This window comes from Aulonocara sp. 'chitande type north' Nkhata Bay, linkage group LG9, assembly GCF_057382095.1.
Source record: "Aulonocara sp. 'chitande type north' Nkhata Bay isolate Kocher_YH1m ecotype deep benthic linkage group LG9, A_spYH_male_GT1.1, whole genome shotgun sequence".
Classification (NCBI taxonomy): Eukaryota; Metazoa; Chordata; class Actinopteri; order Cichliformes; family Cichlidae; genus Aulonocara; species Aulonocara sp. 'chitande type north' Nkhata Bay.
This window is the reverse complement of record NC_141352.1, coordinates 18,965,974-18,987,218: the sequence shown is the minus strand read 5'-3', so window position 1 is coordinate 18,987,218 and position 21,245 is coordinate 18,965,974. Positions and strand designations below refer to the sequence as shown.

General features: G+C 44.3%; 1 protein-coding gene across 1 annotated transcript in view; it reads right to left on the bottom strand.

Moving 5' to 3' along the window:
- Positions 1-19,867, bottom strand: part of zbtb47b (zinc finger and BTB domain containing 47b) — a 31,373-nt gene extending 11,506 nt beyond the window's left edge. Inside the window, exons 1-2 of the mRNA XM_086306318.1 lie at positions 19,641-19,867; positions 993-2,375 (exon numbers count right to left, since the gene is read on the bottom strand). Of these exons, the coding sequence (XP_086162444.1) occupies positions 993-2,375; positions 19,641-19,643 (1,386 nt within the window). The 5' untranslated portion in view covers positions 19,644-19,867. The remainder of the gene's footprint in view (positions 1-992; positions 2,376-19,640) is intronic.
- Between the last annotated feature and the right edge of the window lie 1,378 nt (positions 19,868-21,245).

Genomic DNA, 21,245 nt, shown 5'->3' with positions numbered 1-21,245 from the left:
AGCGGTGGATGAGCTGCTCCAACCGGAGACGGCAGACGAGGCGCACAAGGGTCTGCGCCGGCTGGGGGAGGAGGAGCTGCGCGAGGGGCTGCTCGAGCCGGAAGCAGGAGCAGCAGCAGCAGCGGAGCTGTGCGAGGGGCTGCTCGAGCCGGGAGTGGCGGCGGGGGGAGTAGCAGTGATGGAGGAGTCGCGCGATGGGCTGCTCCGGCGGGGAGCGACGGCGGTGACGGAGGGGCCGCGCAAGGAGCTGGAGGTCCCCGTGCCAAGGGAGCCTGCTCAAGTGGAACGGGCGAGCGAGGCGTGCGCCACGCTTGAGATCGCCGTGCTCGCCAGACCGGCCTCACCACCACCACCACCAGAGGCCAGTACACGCCACACCTCTGCCCAGCCACCTGTGAGCTGGGGCTCACTACTGTGCCGGCCACGCCGGGTGCACCTGCCACGCGTCCGACCTCCGAACCAGCTTGGCCTGCGCCGCTGGATTCGCGGGCGGCCACCTGAACTCGCACCTCCCCGTCGCTTGGCCGGGGCCTGGGGGCGCCAGCTGTCCGGGCTGATTCCCTCTCCCGGTGGGGGAGTAGGTTCGACCGGATGGCTCCCCGGCCTCAATCGGGCGATGGGGGTATGTAGTGGGGCGTGGTCTGCGGTGCCGTGCAGGGAGGGCAGACGCACCTGCATGGCATCCTTAATCACGCCCGCCTAGTTAAAAACACGGGGACTCAGGGGTTTGGGTGTGTTGTGGTGTGACGTGAATTAAATAAAGATGGCTCTGAACGTTGCTCCGTGGCCTTATTCACGCCACATTCATCCTATTGACTTATCTTTTCAATTAACTTTAATGTATTTGAGCTAGACCTAGCATAATAATGGGGGCTTGTCCGGGATCGGACATCTGGACTGCCCAAAACAATTCTCATAGATCTATATTATGTTAGCTGAAAGACATAGTCCCCAAGCATATAAGTTATACAATGATTATGGTTTAATCGTACCTGGATGCTTTTCTCACAGTCAGTCTGTTGATGCAGCAGCAGCTCGCTCTCTAGCAGGAAGCGTTTTCCACAGTTATTGCAGATTTGCATGCGGTTGTGAGTGACGTTCATGTGTTTTTCTAGATACCAGCGATTGTTGAAGATGCGAGGACACTTTTTACATGGGTAATGTTGCTTCTCCTCCAGCCTCACTTTTTGGCCCAGGCCCTCCAGGTCCAACGCCCTCTTCCCACCCTGCCGCTGGTTGGCCAGCGTGGCCTCTGCAAGCGTCTGCCGCAGAGAGGCAGTGGTACCAGCCATAGCCAAGGCTCTGGTGCCCCGACGAGGTCGATCCATCATAGCTGGCTGCTCCAAGCCTGGAATGTTGAGGGTGTTTTCCTCTTCTTCTTCATCCTCCTCCTCATCTTCCTCTTCACTACTTTGCCCCAATATGTCACCCCTCTTCAAATCTTCCACATCCTCTTCTCCATCTGTATCATCGTTCTCCACTTCATTATCCTCATCGCCCTCTGAATCTTGCTGGTTGTTACGGCAGCGGCCAAACATGGTGGAAGTCTCTGTAGAAGTGGCCGATTTGCCCTCTGATCCCTTTGAGACATTAAGAGTCTGGTTATTAAGGTTGACTTCGACGATGATCTGATCTCTGTTGAAGGAGGCGTGGCCATCTGCTGTCTTTGACTCCTCTCCATTTCCTTCCACTTTACACAAACTAGCCACACCTGTGCTGGCCCCGCTTCCCGAGCCTTCTTCCTTCTGGTAGTACTGCTTTGCCTGAGAAGCCGTCTTGCCTGTCTCTTCTACTCTGACAGAAAAAGGGCTGTTTCCTTCTCTCGTGTACACCCTGCCGAGCTCTGACTCCTGTTTGATCTCACGGTACATCTGGCTAGGGGGCATCGCTACAGAAGCCGGCTCACTGCTGGCATGCCCTTCTTGATTGGCCATATCTGTGCAGGTGGTTCTCAGCGAGTGGCTGCTGATAAGGTCGTGACAGGAGGCTGCGATGTCGCTCATCTGAAGCAGGGTAGCGGCGTTGAGCACGTCGCGAACAGTGCGGCTGCTCACCAGCAGTTTGGAGGTGTAAATGAAGTTGAGGATTTGCTGAAGGCCCTGAGAGGTCAGGGCATCCAGCGACAGGTCCACCCGCCGCAGCTGTTTGCTTTGGGCAAAAAGCGAGTGGAAGAAAGGGCTGTAAGCTGCCAGCACACCCTTGTGGGCCGGAAAGGTGCTGTGCTGACGCACAAGAACAATGTCAACGTCACACAGGTCAGGCTGGAAGAGGCGCTGCTCATTCAGCCTGTCCATCAAACAGGTAAAGTGCAGAGCCACATCCTCCACTAGAGAGAACTCAGCAGAGGGGAAGTCTGTTGTTTTCTCCACTATGAGCTGTAAGAGAAAGTGAAAGGAAGAAGTGAGACAGAAAAATGTGTCATAATCATTCAAAAGCCAATAAATATTATAGTAAAGAAGCTCTTTAAACTTCACCATCAAAACTACCACGACAGTGTCCCCTTCAGTTACTGTTCTGGAGCTTTTCATCATAATACATTACCTTAATCTGAGTGAGTCTGCTCAGTTAACATACAATTGTGGATTTAAGCCAAGAAGGACAAGTCCTTTAAGTGCCCAGGTTTCCTTATGCAAATATGCTGAGTTGTGTTCACTAAGGTAACTTTAGAAAGGCTGCTGGATTGCTCAGTGGTGTGGAGAAACCCCGTGAGGCCTCTGTAACTTAGGCTGGCTCAATAGGGATTTGTGTTTTCATAAAACCTCCTTTGAAAGACGGTTTCTCCTTTTAGAGGATCAATACGAGCATCTCCTCACCCGCAGAACTCAAAGTCAATCATTAATGGGATCGTTTAAAACTCAAGGTTGAGACAGTTTTTGAAATGTAGCTATAGGTCACTTCATCAGTTCATTGGGTGTATTTTCTTATTGAGTTGTAAAAACATATACAAACACAGAGGGCAAATGATCTGAGCAGATAAATGCTCTTGTATTTGGTACTGGTAGATGTTTTAAATGTAGATAAACCATAATAAATGGACGTTTTTGGCCAAATGATCTCTCTCAAAATAAGAAGAAATGTAACAAGAGCTACAATTATGCTGAAATAAACTTTTATGTTTTTACTGTGACGTATGGCACAAATTCACCTGCCGCATCTAAGAAGCAAGACACAAGTCAGTGAAAAATCAAAAGGTGTAACACTCAGCGCTCTGTGCAAGGTCCTCAACTTCCCAAGGTGGGTTTATTTTAGCACAGGAAGGGCAGGGTTTCGATCCAGACGGGATGTGAGTGGGGACAGAACAGCAAACACCGCGCACACACTCTAACACACACGGATATGTGATGTGCATCCATGCAAAGACAGCAGAAATGCGCGCGCACACACAGCCGAACACAACAAACACAAACAGAGTGTCTGGCCTCTTCTGCAAGGACTGACTGCTCTGTGCATTGGTATTCAATGCCATTTCCCCCCTATTAGCCGGCTCTCTCAGCACACCCACTCACAACACTGTCCCAGAGGAATGACGAATTATGCACACGACAAAACACGTCCGGAGAAATAATTAGGGAAACCATGCTGAATAAATACTAACTAACCCTCCAAACAATTAATGGAAATTATAATTCAGGGCACCTTTTGAAGGTAGAATAGGATAAGTATTGATACAAGCCTTGTTTTGGTTAACACACTGCCAGAGACGATACAGCAGCAAGCCCCAATTACACTTCTACACCTCTCATTTTTGAGTATTTTCAGCTGCATGTGCAGAGCGAAACATGTAACAAAGAAAAGAAGGAAATACATTTTATTCATAATGCATTTCATTGTCAGACAATAACAACTATGGTATTTAAGTAACAGACAGACTTTTAATGGGCATGAATCACACTTCATGTCTCCTACAATGTTTGTGCGTCTCCTTTATTGTAAAAGTACTTTGTTTTCCTTGCTTCACGACATATTTTATTCCTAAGATCATTGAAAATGACTTTTCATTGTGCAGCCTGAAAAATGGATTTGCATTGGGGCCTAACCTTGAAAATCTGCTCTGTTTGAAGAATTCAATTATGGAGTGTTAGATTTATTCATAGTTTTGAGCTGCTAAATTGGACTCTGAGCTAGAGGAGAGGAGATCGGGTTATCTCTCTCCATGCAAGGCTACAGACATCGCCCAAGGGCAAAACGCAGCAGCCTTAATCAGATCAAGTATAAGTTGCAGACTGGAAGTTATGTTCCTATGGTGATAACGATCGGCTTCTTCTTCTGGGATTCAAACAGGACAATGTGGTCAAAGATTAAATTCTAGAAGAGGAGCACCAATACATTCAAATACATCCACGACTGAAAATAAAAGAACCAACAGCATCTTTTAATTTAAAGATTGCGTTTATTCTCTATAACTATATTTTGAATTATAAGGCAGAACATACCGTTTTCCACATTGACTCACAAAAAGTGAGCGTACGACTGCTTAGGTTTGTTACCTAGGATGTGAACTTGCTTTAAAATGTTGAATGAGATATTATGGACTAATGTGTGGATTTTATTTATACTTACACTCATCTGGCTAAAAATGTGGCCGTCAGTATAGCAGAAGACCAAGCTACTCTTTTAAGGTCTGTGGTCCATCTTTAAGTAGCCTCCAAATGTACATTTAAGGTTTGATTGTACTGCCAGTGCAATAAAAAACACACAATGCAACATGATCAGGCATGGATTGACCTCCCCAGAGCTCTGATCTCAACATTATTGAAGCAGTGTAGGATCATTTTGACAGGAATCAGGAGAAAAGGCAGCCAACAGAAGAAGAAGAGCTTAGAAAGCTGTCAGTAAAAATCTGAGTTCATTCCTGGAACTCCTTAAAGAAATGACAACAAAGATTCCCTAACAGAGTTCAGGCTGTGTTGAAGAATAAAGGCGGTCTGACCAAATGTTGATTCACCATCTCTGTTTTCTTTAAGCACTGAGCCGCTCTACGTTTACAACACCTCCTTAACTTCCTATCATACTTCTATTAGTAATAAAAGGAAACCTTAACAGCAGTAATTATGGCAGCAGGTCAGCCCAGGTGGGAGGTAACAAAGCACCATGGAGATTTGTTTCACCGCTTTCATAACCGTTAATCCCAAAACAAAACACTAGAAAGTCAAAAAGAGATCCTAGCCAACTCAAGGAGTTGGTATAATTTACCTAGCTAGCTACTAGTGATAAAGTCTTTCATCTGTAGTAACTGGTTGTGCATAACTTCATCATTCTGCAGGTGGATGTCTACATGTTTTATTAAAAGTTCCTAGATGACAGAGAGGTTTAAATCAGCGAACAAATCCATTATTTTCATCTTGACAGATGCTTTTAAATTATTTAATCTATCTGCCAATAGCTGTAGTTACGACACGGCTGCCGTGGATGTCACACCGTGTGTCAAAAACAAAGTTATCTGTCACATTTCAACACACTGTATCCAAACAAATTCACTGAGTGCTTTGAATTGAAAGACTCATCTGACTCCCCTGATCCCTGTCTGCCATTAGCTCCCTCGCTCACCCCCCTTTTCTCTCCGTCTCACTCCTTTCCTTGGAAATGTCAGCGAGAGAGCTTGTTTGCTGTCATTAGAGAGAGAGCCACCTTTAACCAGCCTCTCAGTCAGATGTCTCCCAATACATTATTCATATGTGGCCTGACCTGCGAAAAACACACCGCCAGGGGGATTTACTGACGCGCCCAACACGAGGCGTCATTTAAACCGGCTTCAATCAAAGCTCTGCGCACCCTTTACACGCAGCTTATTTCATCTTCTGCCAAACACAACAATCTGAGAGGATCCTTTTGCACTGTAGAGGTCTTTGCACAGGGGTGGACTTTTCATGTTCCCCGGGGGCCACATGAGAAACTGGCACTGTTGTGGAGGGCCGCATCAATAAGCTTATATAGATAGTATTAATAATGAGTTTAGCTCATTGATGCACACCTCCACAACATTCCTAGTTTCTCATGTGGCCCCTTGGAAAAATTATTATCCCACCCATGGCTTAGCAGGTCTGTCTTTTGCAAGGTTGCTCTCAGGGCTGATGCATTTTAGCCCCATAGAAGCAATAAAGCATGTTTTTTGTTGTTGGCATAGGTTAATAAGGTAACACTCCATCCACTGAAGACTTACTTGGGATATTTAACTCAACCACAGCTGTACTGTTATTGTACACCTATTATTTCACAGTACTTCCCATTTAAAGATTACACTAATTGACCTGATGGAGGATTTAGAATGACTGTAAATGTCAAAATCTGAAAGGCAACAGATTATACAAATCCACAGCCAGCTACTGTTTAATGGTCATAATGGGATGCTGTATTAAAGAAAACATAATTCACCCAAGTATGTGTGCATGTGTCAAACTGCCAGTAGCAATGCTTTAATAGAAACTGGTGGTTTTAAACGTCTTTATTATTAATTTTATTTTGATAAAGAGGTGATGGAATAGGAACTGGGTCACGTTGGACCAAAAGGTGCCTGCATCTTTCATGAGAGCATTGTTTTAAAAACCAATTATTGTTGTCAAATTAGTGTTGCTTTAATTATTTATCTTCATACAGAAGTCAAACTCTAAGGTGCAAGTCAAGCCCACAGTTAATATGTCAGTCAAAGTGATTAAAAAAAATCAGAAGTGTTGAATCCTCACCCGGCTCAGCCACGTCAGAGCCAATGGTCTGCTCTTGGCAGCGCCTCGGCAGCTGGACCTGAGCCAGACAGAGCTGAGCGTGAGGATGAAACCCTTCTTTCTAATCTGACTTTCTCTGGTGAGAATGCTCCTTCTCTCCCACACCTTTTCACGGATAGTCTGGGTGGATTTACTGCTCTATAAAGTCTCGATCACTGCGCGGTCTGACTACAGGCTGCGACTGCTCCGTGACCTCTGCAGAGCTGCCATTTTAAAGGTTCCCCAGTCCGATTCAGGCAACGCAGATGATGTTTATCTGTTAAAAACGATCGCGAGGCCACTAGCAGGGGGAGCGCATGCATGTCTTAATCCGTATCCACAGTAAAACTCAGTGTTGTTCACCCCTTTTAACATTTTTGGTTGTGTTAAAACAAAGCAGAGACGTGTGCTTTCCTCCAGAAATCTACATAATTCAGTCAGTGTTTTGCACACACACCTTGAATTACGAGGAGAGAGGCAAACAACATCTACCCTGGCTGTCTTGTTTGCTTGCTGACCGGTGAGCCATTAGCAGGGGCCAATGTCAGAGCATAGCACCGAGTCACGGATGCATCAATAGTGCGAGGGAGGGCAGGTTGTATTCAGGCAGGAGGGAGTCCCAGGGGGAAAACACTGCAGGGGGTTAAAGCTTTCTCTCAGTCTGCCCACAGACTGCTTCGACTGAACTCAGTGTCCTCTTACATCAGCTTCTTCATCGTTTCAAAAGGGACTAGTCTGGCTAGAGCAAAAATGACCACTACTGTGTATCTGTTATTGTACTATCTTACTGAATACCTGTTTCACCAGTTAAATCACAACCATGTCTGAGCGCTGTGGCTCACATTAGTAATAAGCATGTAAAGCTAGCTTTGCAAAATTACATACAATTCAATACATGTAGTCTCTGGACTCTTTATTAGGTACACCTTACTGGTACTGGTTTGGGCCGATCAATCACCAATTTTAGTGAAACCCTTGCAAATTCTAGTTTCCCGTTCTCAGCTGACAGGAGTGCTCCAGTGTGCTGCAGCTTCAAGGTTGTGTGTTCAGAGATGCTCTTCTGTGTACCTTGTTTGTAACAAGCGGTTATTTGAGTTACTGTTGCCTCCCTATCAGCTCGAAGGAGTCTCCTCTGACCTCTGTCTCAACAAGGCGTTTTCTCCAAGAGAGCCGCCGCTCCCAGAATGTTTCCTAATTTTTGGAATTTTTCTGTCCAAACTTCTTAGTTTAAAGCTCATGTTGTCCATGTCTGCATGCCTAAATATGCTGGGCTGCTGCCATGTGATTGGCTGATTAGATATTAGCAGTTAGCTGTGCCTCACTGGATATTTTGTCTTTTTTAGGCAATTCTCTGCAAACAATAGAGATGGCCGTGTGGGAAAATCCCAGCCAATTAGCAGTTTCTGAAATACTCAGACCAACAACAGCTGTGTCACATTCAGAGTCACTTTAATCACCTTTCCTCCTGATTCTCATGCTCAGTTTGAACGTCAGCAGGTCGTCCTGACCATGTCTGCACGCCTAAAGACACAAGGATGCTGCCATGTCCCTGGCAGATTAGATATTTGTGTTTACAAGGAGCTGAAGTGGCTGGTGACTGTATTAGCAAAGGATATTATTGAGCATTTATTTTCAATGGGAATATTACTGTTGCCTTAGACAATCTATTTGTAGATGGTCATTACTTTTTGTCAGTGTTTCAGACACGAATTGGAAGAAAAGAGATCAACAGAAAATTGATCAACAGCAAAGAAATAATAACTGACTGTTTGAGAATTTTCACAGCATAAAAAAGGGAAAAAGTCTCTCCATTTGTACATGAGCATCAGGGATGCAGGAGATCTGCCAGCCATCCGCGTGCATGACGACAGCAATCCCATGAGCTCATTCCCGGCTCCTTTGTCGCCCACTAGGACGATAGACGGCTGTGGGGTCTGACATGCCACTTCCACCCGCAGAGCACATCAACCTGCACTAAAAAGCACACTCAGCAGCCCTCTTCACAGCCAGGCTTCCTGCTGAGGGGTCCGGCGCACGACTCGACGTGACTGACACCCAGAGGAAGGAGAGTGGGCACAGTGTCAGGGCAGATCTCACTCACTGGCACGGAGATGGCAGGAGAGCAGTGCCCACCCCCTACACTCTTATCCCTGAGTCATTGTCAGTTGGGAGCATAGCATGACAGGCCTGATTATAAAGTCCCCACAGACGGATCACCCACTTTTTAGCAGCAAGTTCAGTCTCCCAGTAACGTCAGACGCTTGTACGTGGCGGGAAAATAATCAGCTCACGAGTAAACAAAACCAAACAGAACGGGACAAGGGCATGTCATTTCTGGCAGAGTCCAATCAGACAGCCATTAAAAAGTCATCAGGGTAATGACTGACACTGTGTCCTCTGTGTGCTCACCAGACCGGTCCCTGCTGCTGACGCCAAACAACAGGTTTAGTCCCAGAGATGCTGATCAGGAGAGGTGAATTCTGACTCTCTGGGCGAATATCCTGGCAGGGCTTAATCCTCTGGTGAAATCTGCTCGTGATACGTGGAAAGTACGGACAGAAAGTTGCCGCAAAACTGTCAGCTTGTGGATAGATTATTGAATAGGTCTACCAACACAAACTGTATAAAAAAGATGGAAGTAGCCACTGTATCACCCATTCATTTATGAGTTCCTGTTTCTGCACAAGCGTGGGGTCGATAAAACCGAGAGAAACCGCTCGCTCGTACAGTTGCTTTTTATTTATAAGTTGCCCCACCCTATAGCAAACCCTGCTTTATTGTCTTATGACTGCCACCAAGAACCACGATTTAACAAAAAAAATATCGCATTGTAATCAATAAGACTTAAAACAAGCAAGTGAGCCAATTTACTGGGAGACTTTTTAATGTGGATGTGTACCAACTTAGGTGAGAGTAATTTTCCCAGAGATTTCAATACAACGCTTATGTTTGTAATCAGATTTTTACAATCAAGTTAGCGCCTTTAACTCTATCAATCAGGAAACTCTGTGAAGTTACACATTTTGCTGTTACTCTGAAGCAGAAGGCAGAAGACTTTAGCAGTCCAATAGTTCGACATGACCACAATGATTTCACATCTTTTGTGAAGTTATCCTTTGCTAGAAGGCATTCAAAGCTGGAGAATCTGGCGCCAATTTGTTCATGTTTGCACTACACTGGTAGCTCACTGGTGCTGCCACTACCTGATTTTGAGTGTACCTGCATCTGCGCCTTCTGCTTCCAGCCAACAAGGAAATCCTAGTTGGCTGGAAGCTTTCCTGGAAGCTTTACTTGTTAGCAAGGATAATAAGCTCTGCCAATCAGGAAGCTCTGATTGGCAGAGCTTATTAACTCAAAAGTTTGAGATACCCAACTTGAAACTTCGAGTTATTGATTGCGCTTTCCTTATTTTGTCTCAGTGGCAGAAAACAAGCTTCAACAGAGAATGCCCCCTACTGACCACGAGAAAGAATTCAGGTTTACGGCATTTTAGTATTAGCTTTTTTTTCAGACCCCAAGGCGCAGTCCACCGTTAGGCCCCCTAAGACCTGAAGTTGTGGACCTTATCTGAAGCCAAAAACTTTAAAGCTGTGTCTTTTTGTTAATAAATACACTTCAAACAACAACAAAGGGGCACAGAACAACTACTGATGCAAAATAACCATATGGGAAGCCAAATGATTAAAATGATCACCCAACAAAATAGCTGCAAACCACCAATGAATCACAAAGACGCACAAAAATGAATGTTATTCTCTGGTGTACGGCTCTTTGAGAGTGGTTTGGGCCTTTTACATGTCTGTGCCGTGGGCCTGCTGTCTTGCAATTCATCCTTGTGTCGAGTAGAAGATATCACGTCTGTCTGCAGTCTGCACTCCCTCCTCTGCTCTCTAAATCCAATCAGCACAGCGACCTGCCGCTGACCTTGAGACAGAAGAATATACAGTAGCGGATGCATGAGCACATCCAACCATGAGCCCGCAACTCTGCATGCATTCCTTCATTGTAAACATGCATTTGCTCCTACCTCAGTAAACAGGAAGTAAAGAAATTTGGCATAGGTGACGACACTGCAGAAATAAAGGTGAGGCTCGACTATAACCGGACTCCCGCTATCCCTTCATCAGACGTGTTGCTCTTGCACAAATGAGCCAGACTGATAATAGCACAAGTGACAAGGTCTTGCGTTTAACAAGCCCTGTGGTGATCGTTACAGTACTATGATAAAAAAATGCAAATAAAAATCAGTGTTCAATGACTAAAGGGGAAGCCACAGCAGCGGGTAGCTCATTGCTAAGGTCACACATACGGCACGGTCACATGCACAGCCACATTAAAGTGGAGTTTAATACTCTCCAGGCAGGCGCTGTTTATCGGATAATAATGGTATTAAGGCTGACAGTTACACCTTGTGATAGTAGACTAAGGGATTATGTATATAATGCAGAAAACTAGTTGTGAGTGTAGGCAGATTGGGAAAAAGTCTAAATCAGCCATCATAAACAATCAAACAGCTGTGTGGTCAGAAATATCAGAATATTAAAAACTACTCTCGGTACACAATATATAAAACAAAAACAAAAAATAATCTTTAGACAACATACTAATTAAGATGCAATGCAAACTTTTTTTTAAAGCTTTTTATGATACCTGCGCATGGAAACTACAGAAAATGTCAAATCTAAGGAAAGACTGGTAGTGTTAGTAATCCACCTATAAGCTATTTTCCAACCACATTTAAAGAACAATAGAAGATGATGGTGTTAAATTGCGATTTTACAAACTCAAAGCCAAAAACGATTCCAACCATTCCACCAAACTGCAGGGCAATCCTTAAAAAATACAAATATAATTGTCCTCCAATGAAAACTCTGACAGTTAATGGTAACACTACAACTATGAACCACAGGCTGCTTATGAAACCTGGTTATGGAAGGGCCTTAAGAGAACTTACTGGAAACTAAAAATAGCTACAACTTTTCTAACTTAAGTAAAGCTTTCAAAAGAAGAAGAACAAACCACTATGCTACTGACTCACTGTGCAGCTAAAACAGAATAAGTGCAAAAGTATCTGCCCACATCTGTCCAGACTAGACGGGCAATAACACAAGAGTTTTATATATATAGTCCAGCAGGGGTGTAGGGTCTGGACAGAAGACTTGCTTGCCAGTGAATATCTGATTATATATGATTTGTTGGTATGGAGAAATTAAACAGTGTATTTGGTAATTAGACTCTGATGACCCATCATGGCAGAACCAAATTTCCAGAGTAATAACAAGAGTAATGATGTCAGCATTGAGGTATTGATGTAAAGAACAGAAGCTTAAAACCCAGGAAAGCAGGAAGATGAGTGATTACAGATCTCCTTATTGAACCTATGTATAAGCTTATTTTTTTCTATGGTTTATAAGGATCATAAATTAAGACATGCTTATTTTTTTGGAAGTGTTGCTTCTTGCTTTGATATGCAAGGCTGTACTGGCACTGATGGTTGGTGTTTCAAGGTAATTGCATGGTGCAAAATTGTTCAGTACGCATGTAATTTCTGGAACACTTTCCTCAGTCAGCATATTATGACTTCTGGATGATGCCATTAGTTACCGCACTAGGCAATGGCAAGAAAAGGTGAGTACATCAGTTGTAAACAACACCAGTGACATATAATTTGGGGCTTTTTTCAAAACATGTTCAGATTTTTATAAAGTTACAGTACTTAAAAAAAACAAAAGCAAACCCTAGTATGTTTCAACTTTCTCGCCCACACCGAAAAAGACACACAGCGCGGGTTTGAAAAACATGCGATCATTGAGGTTAACGACATCAACTCAAGCTAATTGGAGTCAGGAGTGAGCAACCTGGAGTACAATCAAGACGATAGCGGAGGTGTGAGGTAAAGCTCTCATAAGAAGCATCTGTGAACGTTGAACGAGAAGAGCTCCAATCAAAAACTCCTCATTTGCATACAGCTGGTAAAGGTCACACATGAACAGTTTAACTATTGACAGAACCACAGCCAAAGTGTCTAGAAATCCTTTCAGTTTAGTTCTAGGGTGAGCTTCCCTAAGAGCAGGCACTCCGCTGAGATGACTGACACATACTGCAGATTGCTCATTGAGGTGAATTAGAAGACCAGAGAAGCAGCTAACAACTTAAATGAACCACTGGAGGTAGTTAACACTGTTTGTAAATATGTCATGAGAAAATCACCGAACAGGCACGCTGTCCGTGGCAGGACACCACAGAGAAAGCTGCAGCTCTTTCCTAAACTCTGCTGAGAAAATGTTTTGAGGGCTAATGAAACGAGCTGTTCGTGAAGAACATCCAGCGCCGGATACAGCTTAATTACAAACATGAACACAGTCCCAGAGTGAACTACGATGGAGGGAGCATAGAGGTTTTCAGGGCTGCCAAGTCTATCAAGGTATCTTGCATAATAATATCAGGGTGGCTGCCTGCCCACTGAAGCTCAACAGAAGATGGATGAGGCGCACGAGTTAATATACCAAATTAAAAATCTACCTTTTGGAGAGGCCCAGTCAGAGCCAAGACTTTAACCTAATAGAGATGCTGTGGAATGACCCCAGGAGAGTTATTCACACCAGACATCCAAATAACACGTCTGAGCTGAGGCAGATGAATGGCTCAACATTCACCTGAACTGTGTGGTAGGTCTCATCAGCAGATCCTGCAGTGATTTGAGGTTATTAGAATATTCATCCATGGGTGGAGGAGTCAAACTAAATATCCGGGGATTGGACCGGCAGGGCCTACGCCGTTGGCTCGCCCACTTTTGTTTCCTTCACTTAAGAAATATTGCAAAAAAAAACAAACCTTTTCTGTCATTCAGTCATCTGGAACTTATACCTACTCCTGCATCCCTTCACTGACTTCCAGTGAAATTCAAAATCCACTTTAAAATCCTGTTACTAAAGATAAAGCTCTACATAGACAGGCCTTTAAGACCTTATCATTACAGACAGTCTCTCCGATCTAACCAGGGTCTCCTGACTTCCCCTCGCTCTGATTTTAAAACCACATGATCGTTCTCCTGAGGTTGTTGCGACCAACCTGTGGAACAGCCTTCCTCAGCCAGCTCCTCGGCTTACCTTTTATTAAATATTTGCTTGCATCTGTGCATGTTGTAATTCAGTTTAGTTTTTAGTTTAGTCTTTATTAGTCTCAGCGTTAGTTTTAGTCTTTTAATTGTTTTTGCATGTGTCTCAGCCACAGGTATTACAAGAAAAACTTGTTGAAAGCAGATGAATCACAGTCTTGGAGACTTCCAGTCTCAATAAACATGTTCATCAATGCCTCAACAGGCAAGCTGTAACAAAACTAAATCTATTTTTCTCTATATTTTAAATAATTAGTTTAGATAGTTTTACAAGTTCACAAAATCATTTCAGTTTTTATTCAAAAACCTGGTTTTAATTTTAGTTTATTTTAGGTTTTTCACATCTAGTTGTAGTTTTTCGTTTAGTTTTAGTTCACTTTAATAACCGTGGGTCTGACGAGGATGCCTTCTTGGTGAGGTGTGCTGGGCATGTTTTAGTATGAGAAAGGCGCCCAGGGGTAGGCCGGAGGGATTAAATTTTTCGGCAGGCCAAGGAACGCTTTGGTATTCCCCGGATGAGCTGGAGGAGGGAGAGGTCTGGGCTTCTCTGCTTAGGCTGTTGCCCCCGTGACATGGCCCTGCATAAGCAACAGAAAGTGGATGGATGGATTATCCAGTGGTTCACTTACTTGTCATTAAAGACACAAATGATTGTATTTTTACATTTCTGGCTTTAGGATAATGTCTTCTGTCAAACTGATGCGGGAACAGCAGATCTTCTGTTGGAAAAGTCCAAGTGCAAAGCTCAGTAATTAGAATCACTGTTAGTTGCAGGCACGAAGCCTCAAATCCAAAGAGGAAAAAGTCAAATGAACTCTATACAACTTTCATCAACAACCTGAAAGCTAAATGAGGTTTCAGGTAAAATGTACAGCGAGACGATTCCAGATATAGGATGAGGTAAATTCCAAATTACTTTACAGTTTGCTGCTGGTTATTCAGTTTCTCTTTCCACCACTTTAGCTAATTATTTTATTCCCTTTAGCCTATTAAAACATTTAACTTTCTTAACCACAGCATTCACTGCTGGCTGCAATTAATAAAGACAATATTATCAGCATTAACGCTGCTCTAATCCTAGACATCCAATCTCCCCTTCACACTGTTGCCCCCCCAACCCTCCCTCCCTCATCCTAATCTAGCAGTTTGGACTTGCCCCAGCTTTGCCCTGGTGGATCTCCACCAGCTTCCTTGATTGGATTTAAATACATTTCCATCTATATGTTAATGCAACCACAGGTGACAAGCCAATCTACAACTGATATGCGTTTACCCGAGCATGAAATTGGGGAGCACAAACAAAAATAAGGATGAGAACACGGCATGAGCAGCATCTTGGCGACGTACAGTACATTAAAATTTGACAGCGAGAGCGGGATTGCCTCGGCCGCACGATTTGCAAAGTCCTTTTAGCGTCCAGTCCTTTGAGAACTGGTCGATGACGGGTTTTATCGGTTTGGGGGAGGCTGGAGACAGTGCTTGCATTGCCCAATCAGAAGCGACGCTGAAAGAAGACATCAACCGCCGGTGGCTTGGAACTGAGATGACGAGCGGTTGGGATAATCAAAGGAGCTGGGTGAAAGGGGGGGGAGGTGGGGTGATGAGGTTAGAGTGTCCGCACTGAAGCTCTGCCAGGAAGTTTGTGTCTGGGCCAATGAGCTGGGAGAGGAAGCGCTGAGTCAGGAACCCCGGCCAAGAGAGGGGCCTGTGGTGCTGGCATCTCCTCCTCGCACACACGTTACAATGGTTCGCACACCACCGCCCCACTGGAGTCATAACATGTGCACGACACGGGTGCACATGCGTGTATACACGCAGGGATGTGACGCCAAATACCCGTGGCACCAAATAACCCCAAAAAACTGCAGAGATATTTTAATTTCTAAAAAAGAAAAAAAGAAAATCAGGTCCGAAGAGACTAAATTTAAATTTGTCCATGTGAATGATACACTGGCTGAAAGATGCACCTTTGAAGTGATCTATTAGAGACAACAGATAACTCTGATGTGCAGCAGAGAGCAGGTGCAGACATACCCGAGGGTTATTACACAGGCTGAGACTGATATCTTCATTATCCCTTTCATAGCATGACACAAAAAGAGAGGAGGCAAACACAAGCCTCTAAAGAGCTCCTTATCACAGGAATCTCTCTGCTGTGGCAAAATGCGCGTGCGTGCGTGTGCGTGTGTGTGTGTTCGCATTGGGCGTTGATGTGTTTGATGAGAAGGTCAGAGAGGACAGAGAAGGAGGGGGGAAAAAAGGTAGAGTAGGAGCATCAGCTTTCTATAGCTGCAACCAATAAGTGGACAGCAGGGAAATAATGAATGCAATCTTAAAGGAACACCAGCAGCAGTACAGTTAACGCATTTTGCAAATGTACACATTTGCTTTGTGAGATAAGAAAACATACGCTTGTTTTTATATAAAGCTACATCTAGCATGAAGTTAGTTCAGGGTCTCAAACATGGATTTGTGAGGCCACCGGTGAGAACAATGGTGCGATTCCCTGATGATGCCGGTAAAAGTTCATACTTTTGGCCCAGCTTCAGCTCACCATCTCATGGCTCATACTTTAATCAAGTTCTATCTTTTTCTAGATGCATTTATGCATCAAATTGTTCCTTTAAGGCTTAATCCTGAATAAGTAAATATTATATTAAGGCGGCACAAGGTTTTTAATTTAACTTGACCTTTTTCGTTTCAAATCAGTTCTGTGCATTATTTTCATTATTTATACTACTCTTAATACAGATAAGCAGCTAAAACGGATAATGATGTCATTCCCATTCAAAATCCAAACATTAATCTATGTCTATGACACATTTTTATGACTGCTAGATCAAGGATCCCTTCTTCTCTGCTTGGCAAGTGTCTGAAAACAGCACAAAAACTCATCTGCACTAAAGCTTCTCCTAAGTCTCTCTCGCTGACCTGAATTTTGCTAAAAGCTATAAGAACACTTTAGAAGCCCGCTCCGTTTTAAACTCTCTTAATATCTTTAAATGCCTGACAATGAAAGGCTAATAGAAATCCTCATATCGAGCATTAGGAAAATAAAAAGCTGTCTGGCTTCTTTGATAATGGAGTTCAATGTCTTTTTCTTTTTTTTTAATGCCATAGTGTTAAATTAGAGTAACTTTCCCCCCTTGGATACAAAGACAACAATACTGGGTGGCACTGCTGAGAATGAATAAATCCACGTCTTTATTTGAAAACGTAAAAAAATAAAACAACAACCTGAGTGTACTTCAAGCAAGCTGGTGCCACTTGAACCAACGAGAACAAAGGAAACCTTACATAAGCCCAGTGAGTTTGACCTTGCTGTCTGCACAGCCTTGTCCACTGTTCTTAATCTCAGGGGCATAAATTAGCAGCACCTACAGCATGCTCCGAGTTTCCAAGAGAGCGGAGAAGTCCGCGGGAGTTTGTTGCTGGGTCTCGGGGAATGACTGCACTTGTCACAAAGACTAAAGACAGCTCTCTCACTCAGCACCCAGAGACAGTGAAGCCTCAAAGTCAAGGGTGGGCAAGAATGCCCTGAATAGGCAGTTACGTAAAAACTCACAGCACCCTGGGAGGATAGAGAAGGAGCTGCTTAGGACCTCACAATGCTGACTGAGGCCAAACTGTATCACGGGGCCAGAAACGTACAGTATAAGTGTCTTTAGTGTGTGCGAAACTAAGGCAGATTTACATTTTCACAATAAATGAAGACAAAAAAGCCAAATAAAGTCTTTTCATTTGAATAGGAGGATCTCCATGCAAACGCCCTCTTCAGTGCAAAGTATATGGGGAAAAAAAAAAAGACTCCAGCCATTCATTTTCAACAGTAAACCTGTCGGGGTGGAGCTGAAGTCTAACTAGGCTGAGATGGGAAGAGAGCAAGAGTGCACGCTGGACACGCAAATTAACAATCAGCAGCTAGTCTGACATGCACACCTTTGAACTGTGGGAGAAAAAGAAGCAGAACCAAACTAAACTCAGCGCAGGCACAAGGAGAGCACGCAAGCTGCACTCACAAGCATCGCAGCCAAGCCAAACGAGCAGGATAGTACCCAGAAGCCTCTTGCTGTGAGGTGACAGCACTAACCACTGCACCTCAACAGGTTAAAGATCACTTTGCGGTAGCTTTGCACCTCTTGCGCCCATTCATATTTGTATTTTGCATCTTTTTTTTAGGATGTTTTATGTCCCTCTGTGGTTGATTTCTGTCTCTTTTTTTCCCCTTTCAACTAATCTTTGTGGTCACTTTCAATCTTTTTATTTATTACTGTGTCTCTGTACTAATTTTGAAAGTCCCTGTTGATTGTTTCCATCTGTCGTGTGTCACCTTACACATTTTGTCCCATAGGTGTAGCTTTTGTTATTGTCGTTTTCACTTTTTGCCCCTTCCACTGAGTTATTTTTCTATTTCTGGTCATCTGAACGACTTTATAATAATGTTAAGAGACACTTGCATAGTGAGGATCTGGTGCATGGGCCCCATGATACCGTGGGCACCTGTTGTCTTTGCTGCTAAACCCTTTGTGTAATCCAGCCATTCGGTATTGATTAAAATCAACATAAGCCCAGATTAACCCACCTTGGATATATCAACAATCTAATTTATGAAATAATCACCAAAACAATTAAAAGATTCACTCTGTCTGATCTCTGGTGCATTGCATTCGCCATGCACACTGTGCACTTGACCTCAGTTTATTCTTCTGCACTTGCAAAGAAAAAAAACGAGAAAAAAATAAAATAAATAAGTAGAACATAAATACAACATCAATCAGACCTCCCTCACCCTCTTTGCTCCCACCAGAAGCCACCCAGCGAGCACCAGGGCTAACCCCGCTGACCTGACCCAGATATTAACCCAAGCCTCCAGATGTGAACGCGTACTGGGATTACTCCACCGCTGCATCAAGCTCCACATGCTTTCCTAATGAGGCATCCTAAAATGACCCTGGAGACAGAGCGGACTGTCTGCCTCTGTACTGTCGGCCTCTATTCCCACAACTCAGCCTCTCCGTCACAATCACCCTCCGATCTGCTAACGCGTGGAGGAAAACACAACTTATCCACGCTGACAAGAGGACGAGGAGAGCATTAGTCAGTACAAATACGAATCAGTCGTCTCCCTAAAGCGACTGACCTCATGCAGCAGCCTAGAAAACTCGTCACAAGCCAATAAAATATTGCACATTTTCTGCTTCAGCTGGACTTTGTTTGCGTTATTTATTTATTTATAACCAGGCAGCTTCTTCTATCAGATCTCACTGGTGATGTTTTCCATCTCCACCTCTTTTCACCTCTACTTGAGTGTCAGCCGCAATCAAAATAAAGTTATGGAGACGAGAAGAGCGGCATCTCTCATGAAAGCCTCGCTAACTTGTCCTGCACCGGCTGTCTGGCTCGCTTGGAGAAGGAAGGGAAAGGTGACCGCAGTGGAAAGGTGGCACTTTCACTCGCACCAGTCACGACCTGAGTGCTTTGCAGAAGCGTCCGATATGAAGGAATTTAACTCCTTCTCCGCATCAATGTGGCTATTGTAGCCATCGCATTCTTTCAGAGGGGGTCTGCTTCGATCCACCCCCCACACCGCCACCACCAGCCCCCTCAACTTGTGCCATGTCGGCAAGTTACAAACTTCACCGCAAACGATACAAAGCACGAAACACGCGTGTGACAGCCAGCTGTAGGGGATCGCGACGACGCGCAAGTGTGGCAAGTTTGATCGGCCTGCTAAGTAGCTCAAATTTGCAAGAGATCAAGAAGGGACAGAGAGAGAGGGAGAGGGAAAAAAATAAACAAAAATGCAGCTCTGCTCTGTAGCCTACCATTTTGATCCAGCGTTTCGAGGCTCAAAGGAGTCCCAGAATAACTCCTTTCGCACCAGTTTCCCCCTCGCCATGAAAATGACCGTTGGATTGTCACATTTCTCCAGTTTTTTTTTTGTTTTTTTTGCCTTATCCTGAATCTTTTTTCCCCCCCGTGCTGCTGTAGCATTCAGACAGACAAAAATGCAGAGGCTGCTTTTGCAGAAGGAATTGGTGATTGGAGCTCAGGGATCATATGGGCTTTTTTGTCAGACGTTTTTAAAGGGACACGGTACTGTTTAACGCTGGAGTTGCGAGACAGGCGCTTCTCTCTCTCTCTCTCCTCCTTTTGTACTGCACGTGAGCGTTTTAAAGCTAGGAGGAGGAATACAGACGCAGGCGTAGATGGCGCAAAGCCCCGGGTGCGCTTTCTCTCACTGTGCGCTCCTGTAACGGTGTGACGTCAGGGCGGGCAGACAGATGCGGAGGTCAGCGAGTTCACCGGTTTCCCATATTACAGAAGTCATCCTAACTTCATTTGGCGCCACACATGTGCGCTATCGTAACTTTCTTTTTTTTGAGTGCGTGCTAAGAGCGCAGAAATATGGTTATGTTATGCACATTGTGCAAAATGGTAACTAAGAGATAATCCACAAAATGTGCAAAATTTCAAGTAAAAATCCGCACTGCAATTCCCTCTTTACATAAGGGCCCCATTACCTGCTACTGGGGGCCAAGAATGGCTTTGAAACACTTAACGGAACCACATCGCCCATCTTTTATATACAAGAAGAACCCAGTGGTCTGCTCCCTTCAAAGGAAATAAACAGCCTCTCATTTTCATGCTAGTTTCAATTCCATCCAGGCACGACTGTGGACCTGCACAAGGCTGGAATGGGCTCCAAACCCTCACTCTGGAGCTCCATGCAAGATCTTTCATGAGAAAGGTGGCGGATCGGACCAAAATGGACCAGACTGATTCTTATATAGCACTTTTCTAATCTCCCAGAGTACTCAAAGCGCTGTATACAACATGGATAAACTCAAGTGCAAACTAACCAACATTCACACTCCGATGAACACATCAGAGGCTAACTTGGGATTAGTATCCTTGCCCAAGGATATTTGACTAGAGAAGCCAAGGATCAAACCACCAACCTTCCAAGCAGTAGCTGATCTGCTTTACCACCTGAGCCACAGCCACCCACAAGCTCCTCCTGTGGTCCCAAGAACACCATTAGTAACAGACTATATATTGAAATCCTGCAGCTCCCCTTGCTCAAGAAGCCCCATCTGAAGTTTGCCAGTAAACATCTAAATGAATAAGAGAAGGTTTAGGAGAAAACGTTATGGTCAGATGAAACCAAAATTGAGCTCTTTGGCACAAACTCAACCTGATGTTTGGAGGAAGAGAAATGTTGAGTATGATCCAAAGAACACTATCCACACAGTCCAGCACGGAGGTGGAAACATGCTTTGGGCTGTGTTTTTGCTAAGGGTACAGGGCGACTTTACCACACTGAGTGGTCAGAAAGGAGTGACTAAACACATTTTCTTATACAAGACAAGATTTCACCTTTCATGTTTTGTCCAACAAAAGTTGTATTTTCTCATGTTCGACTCACT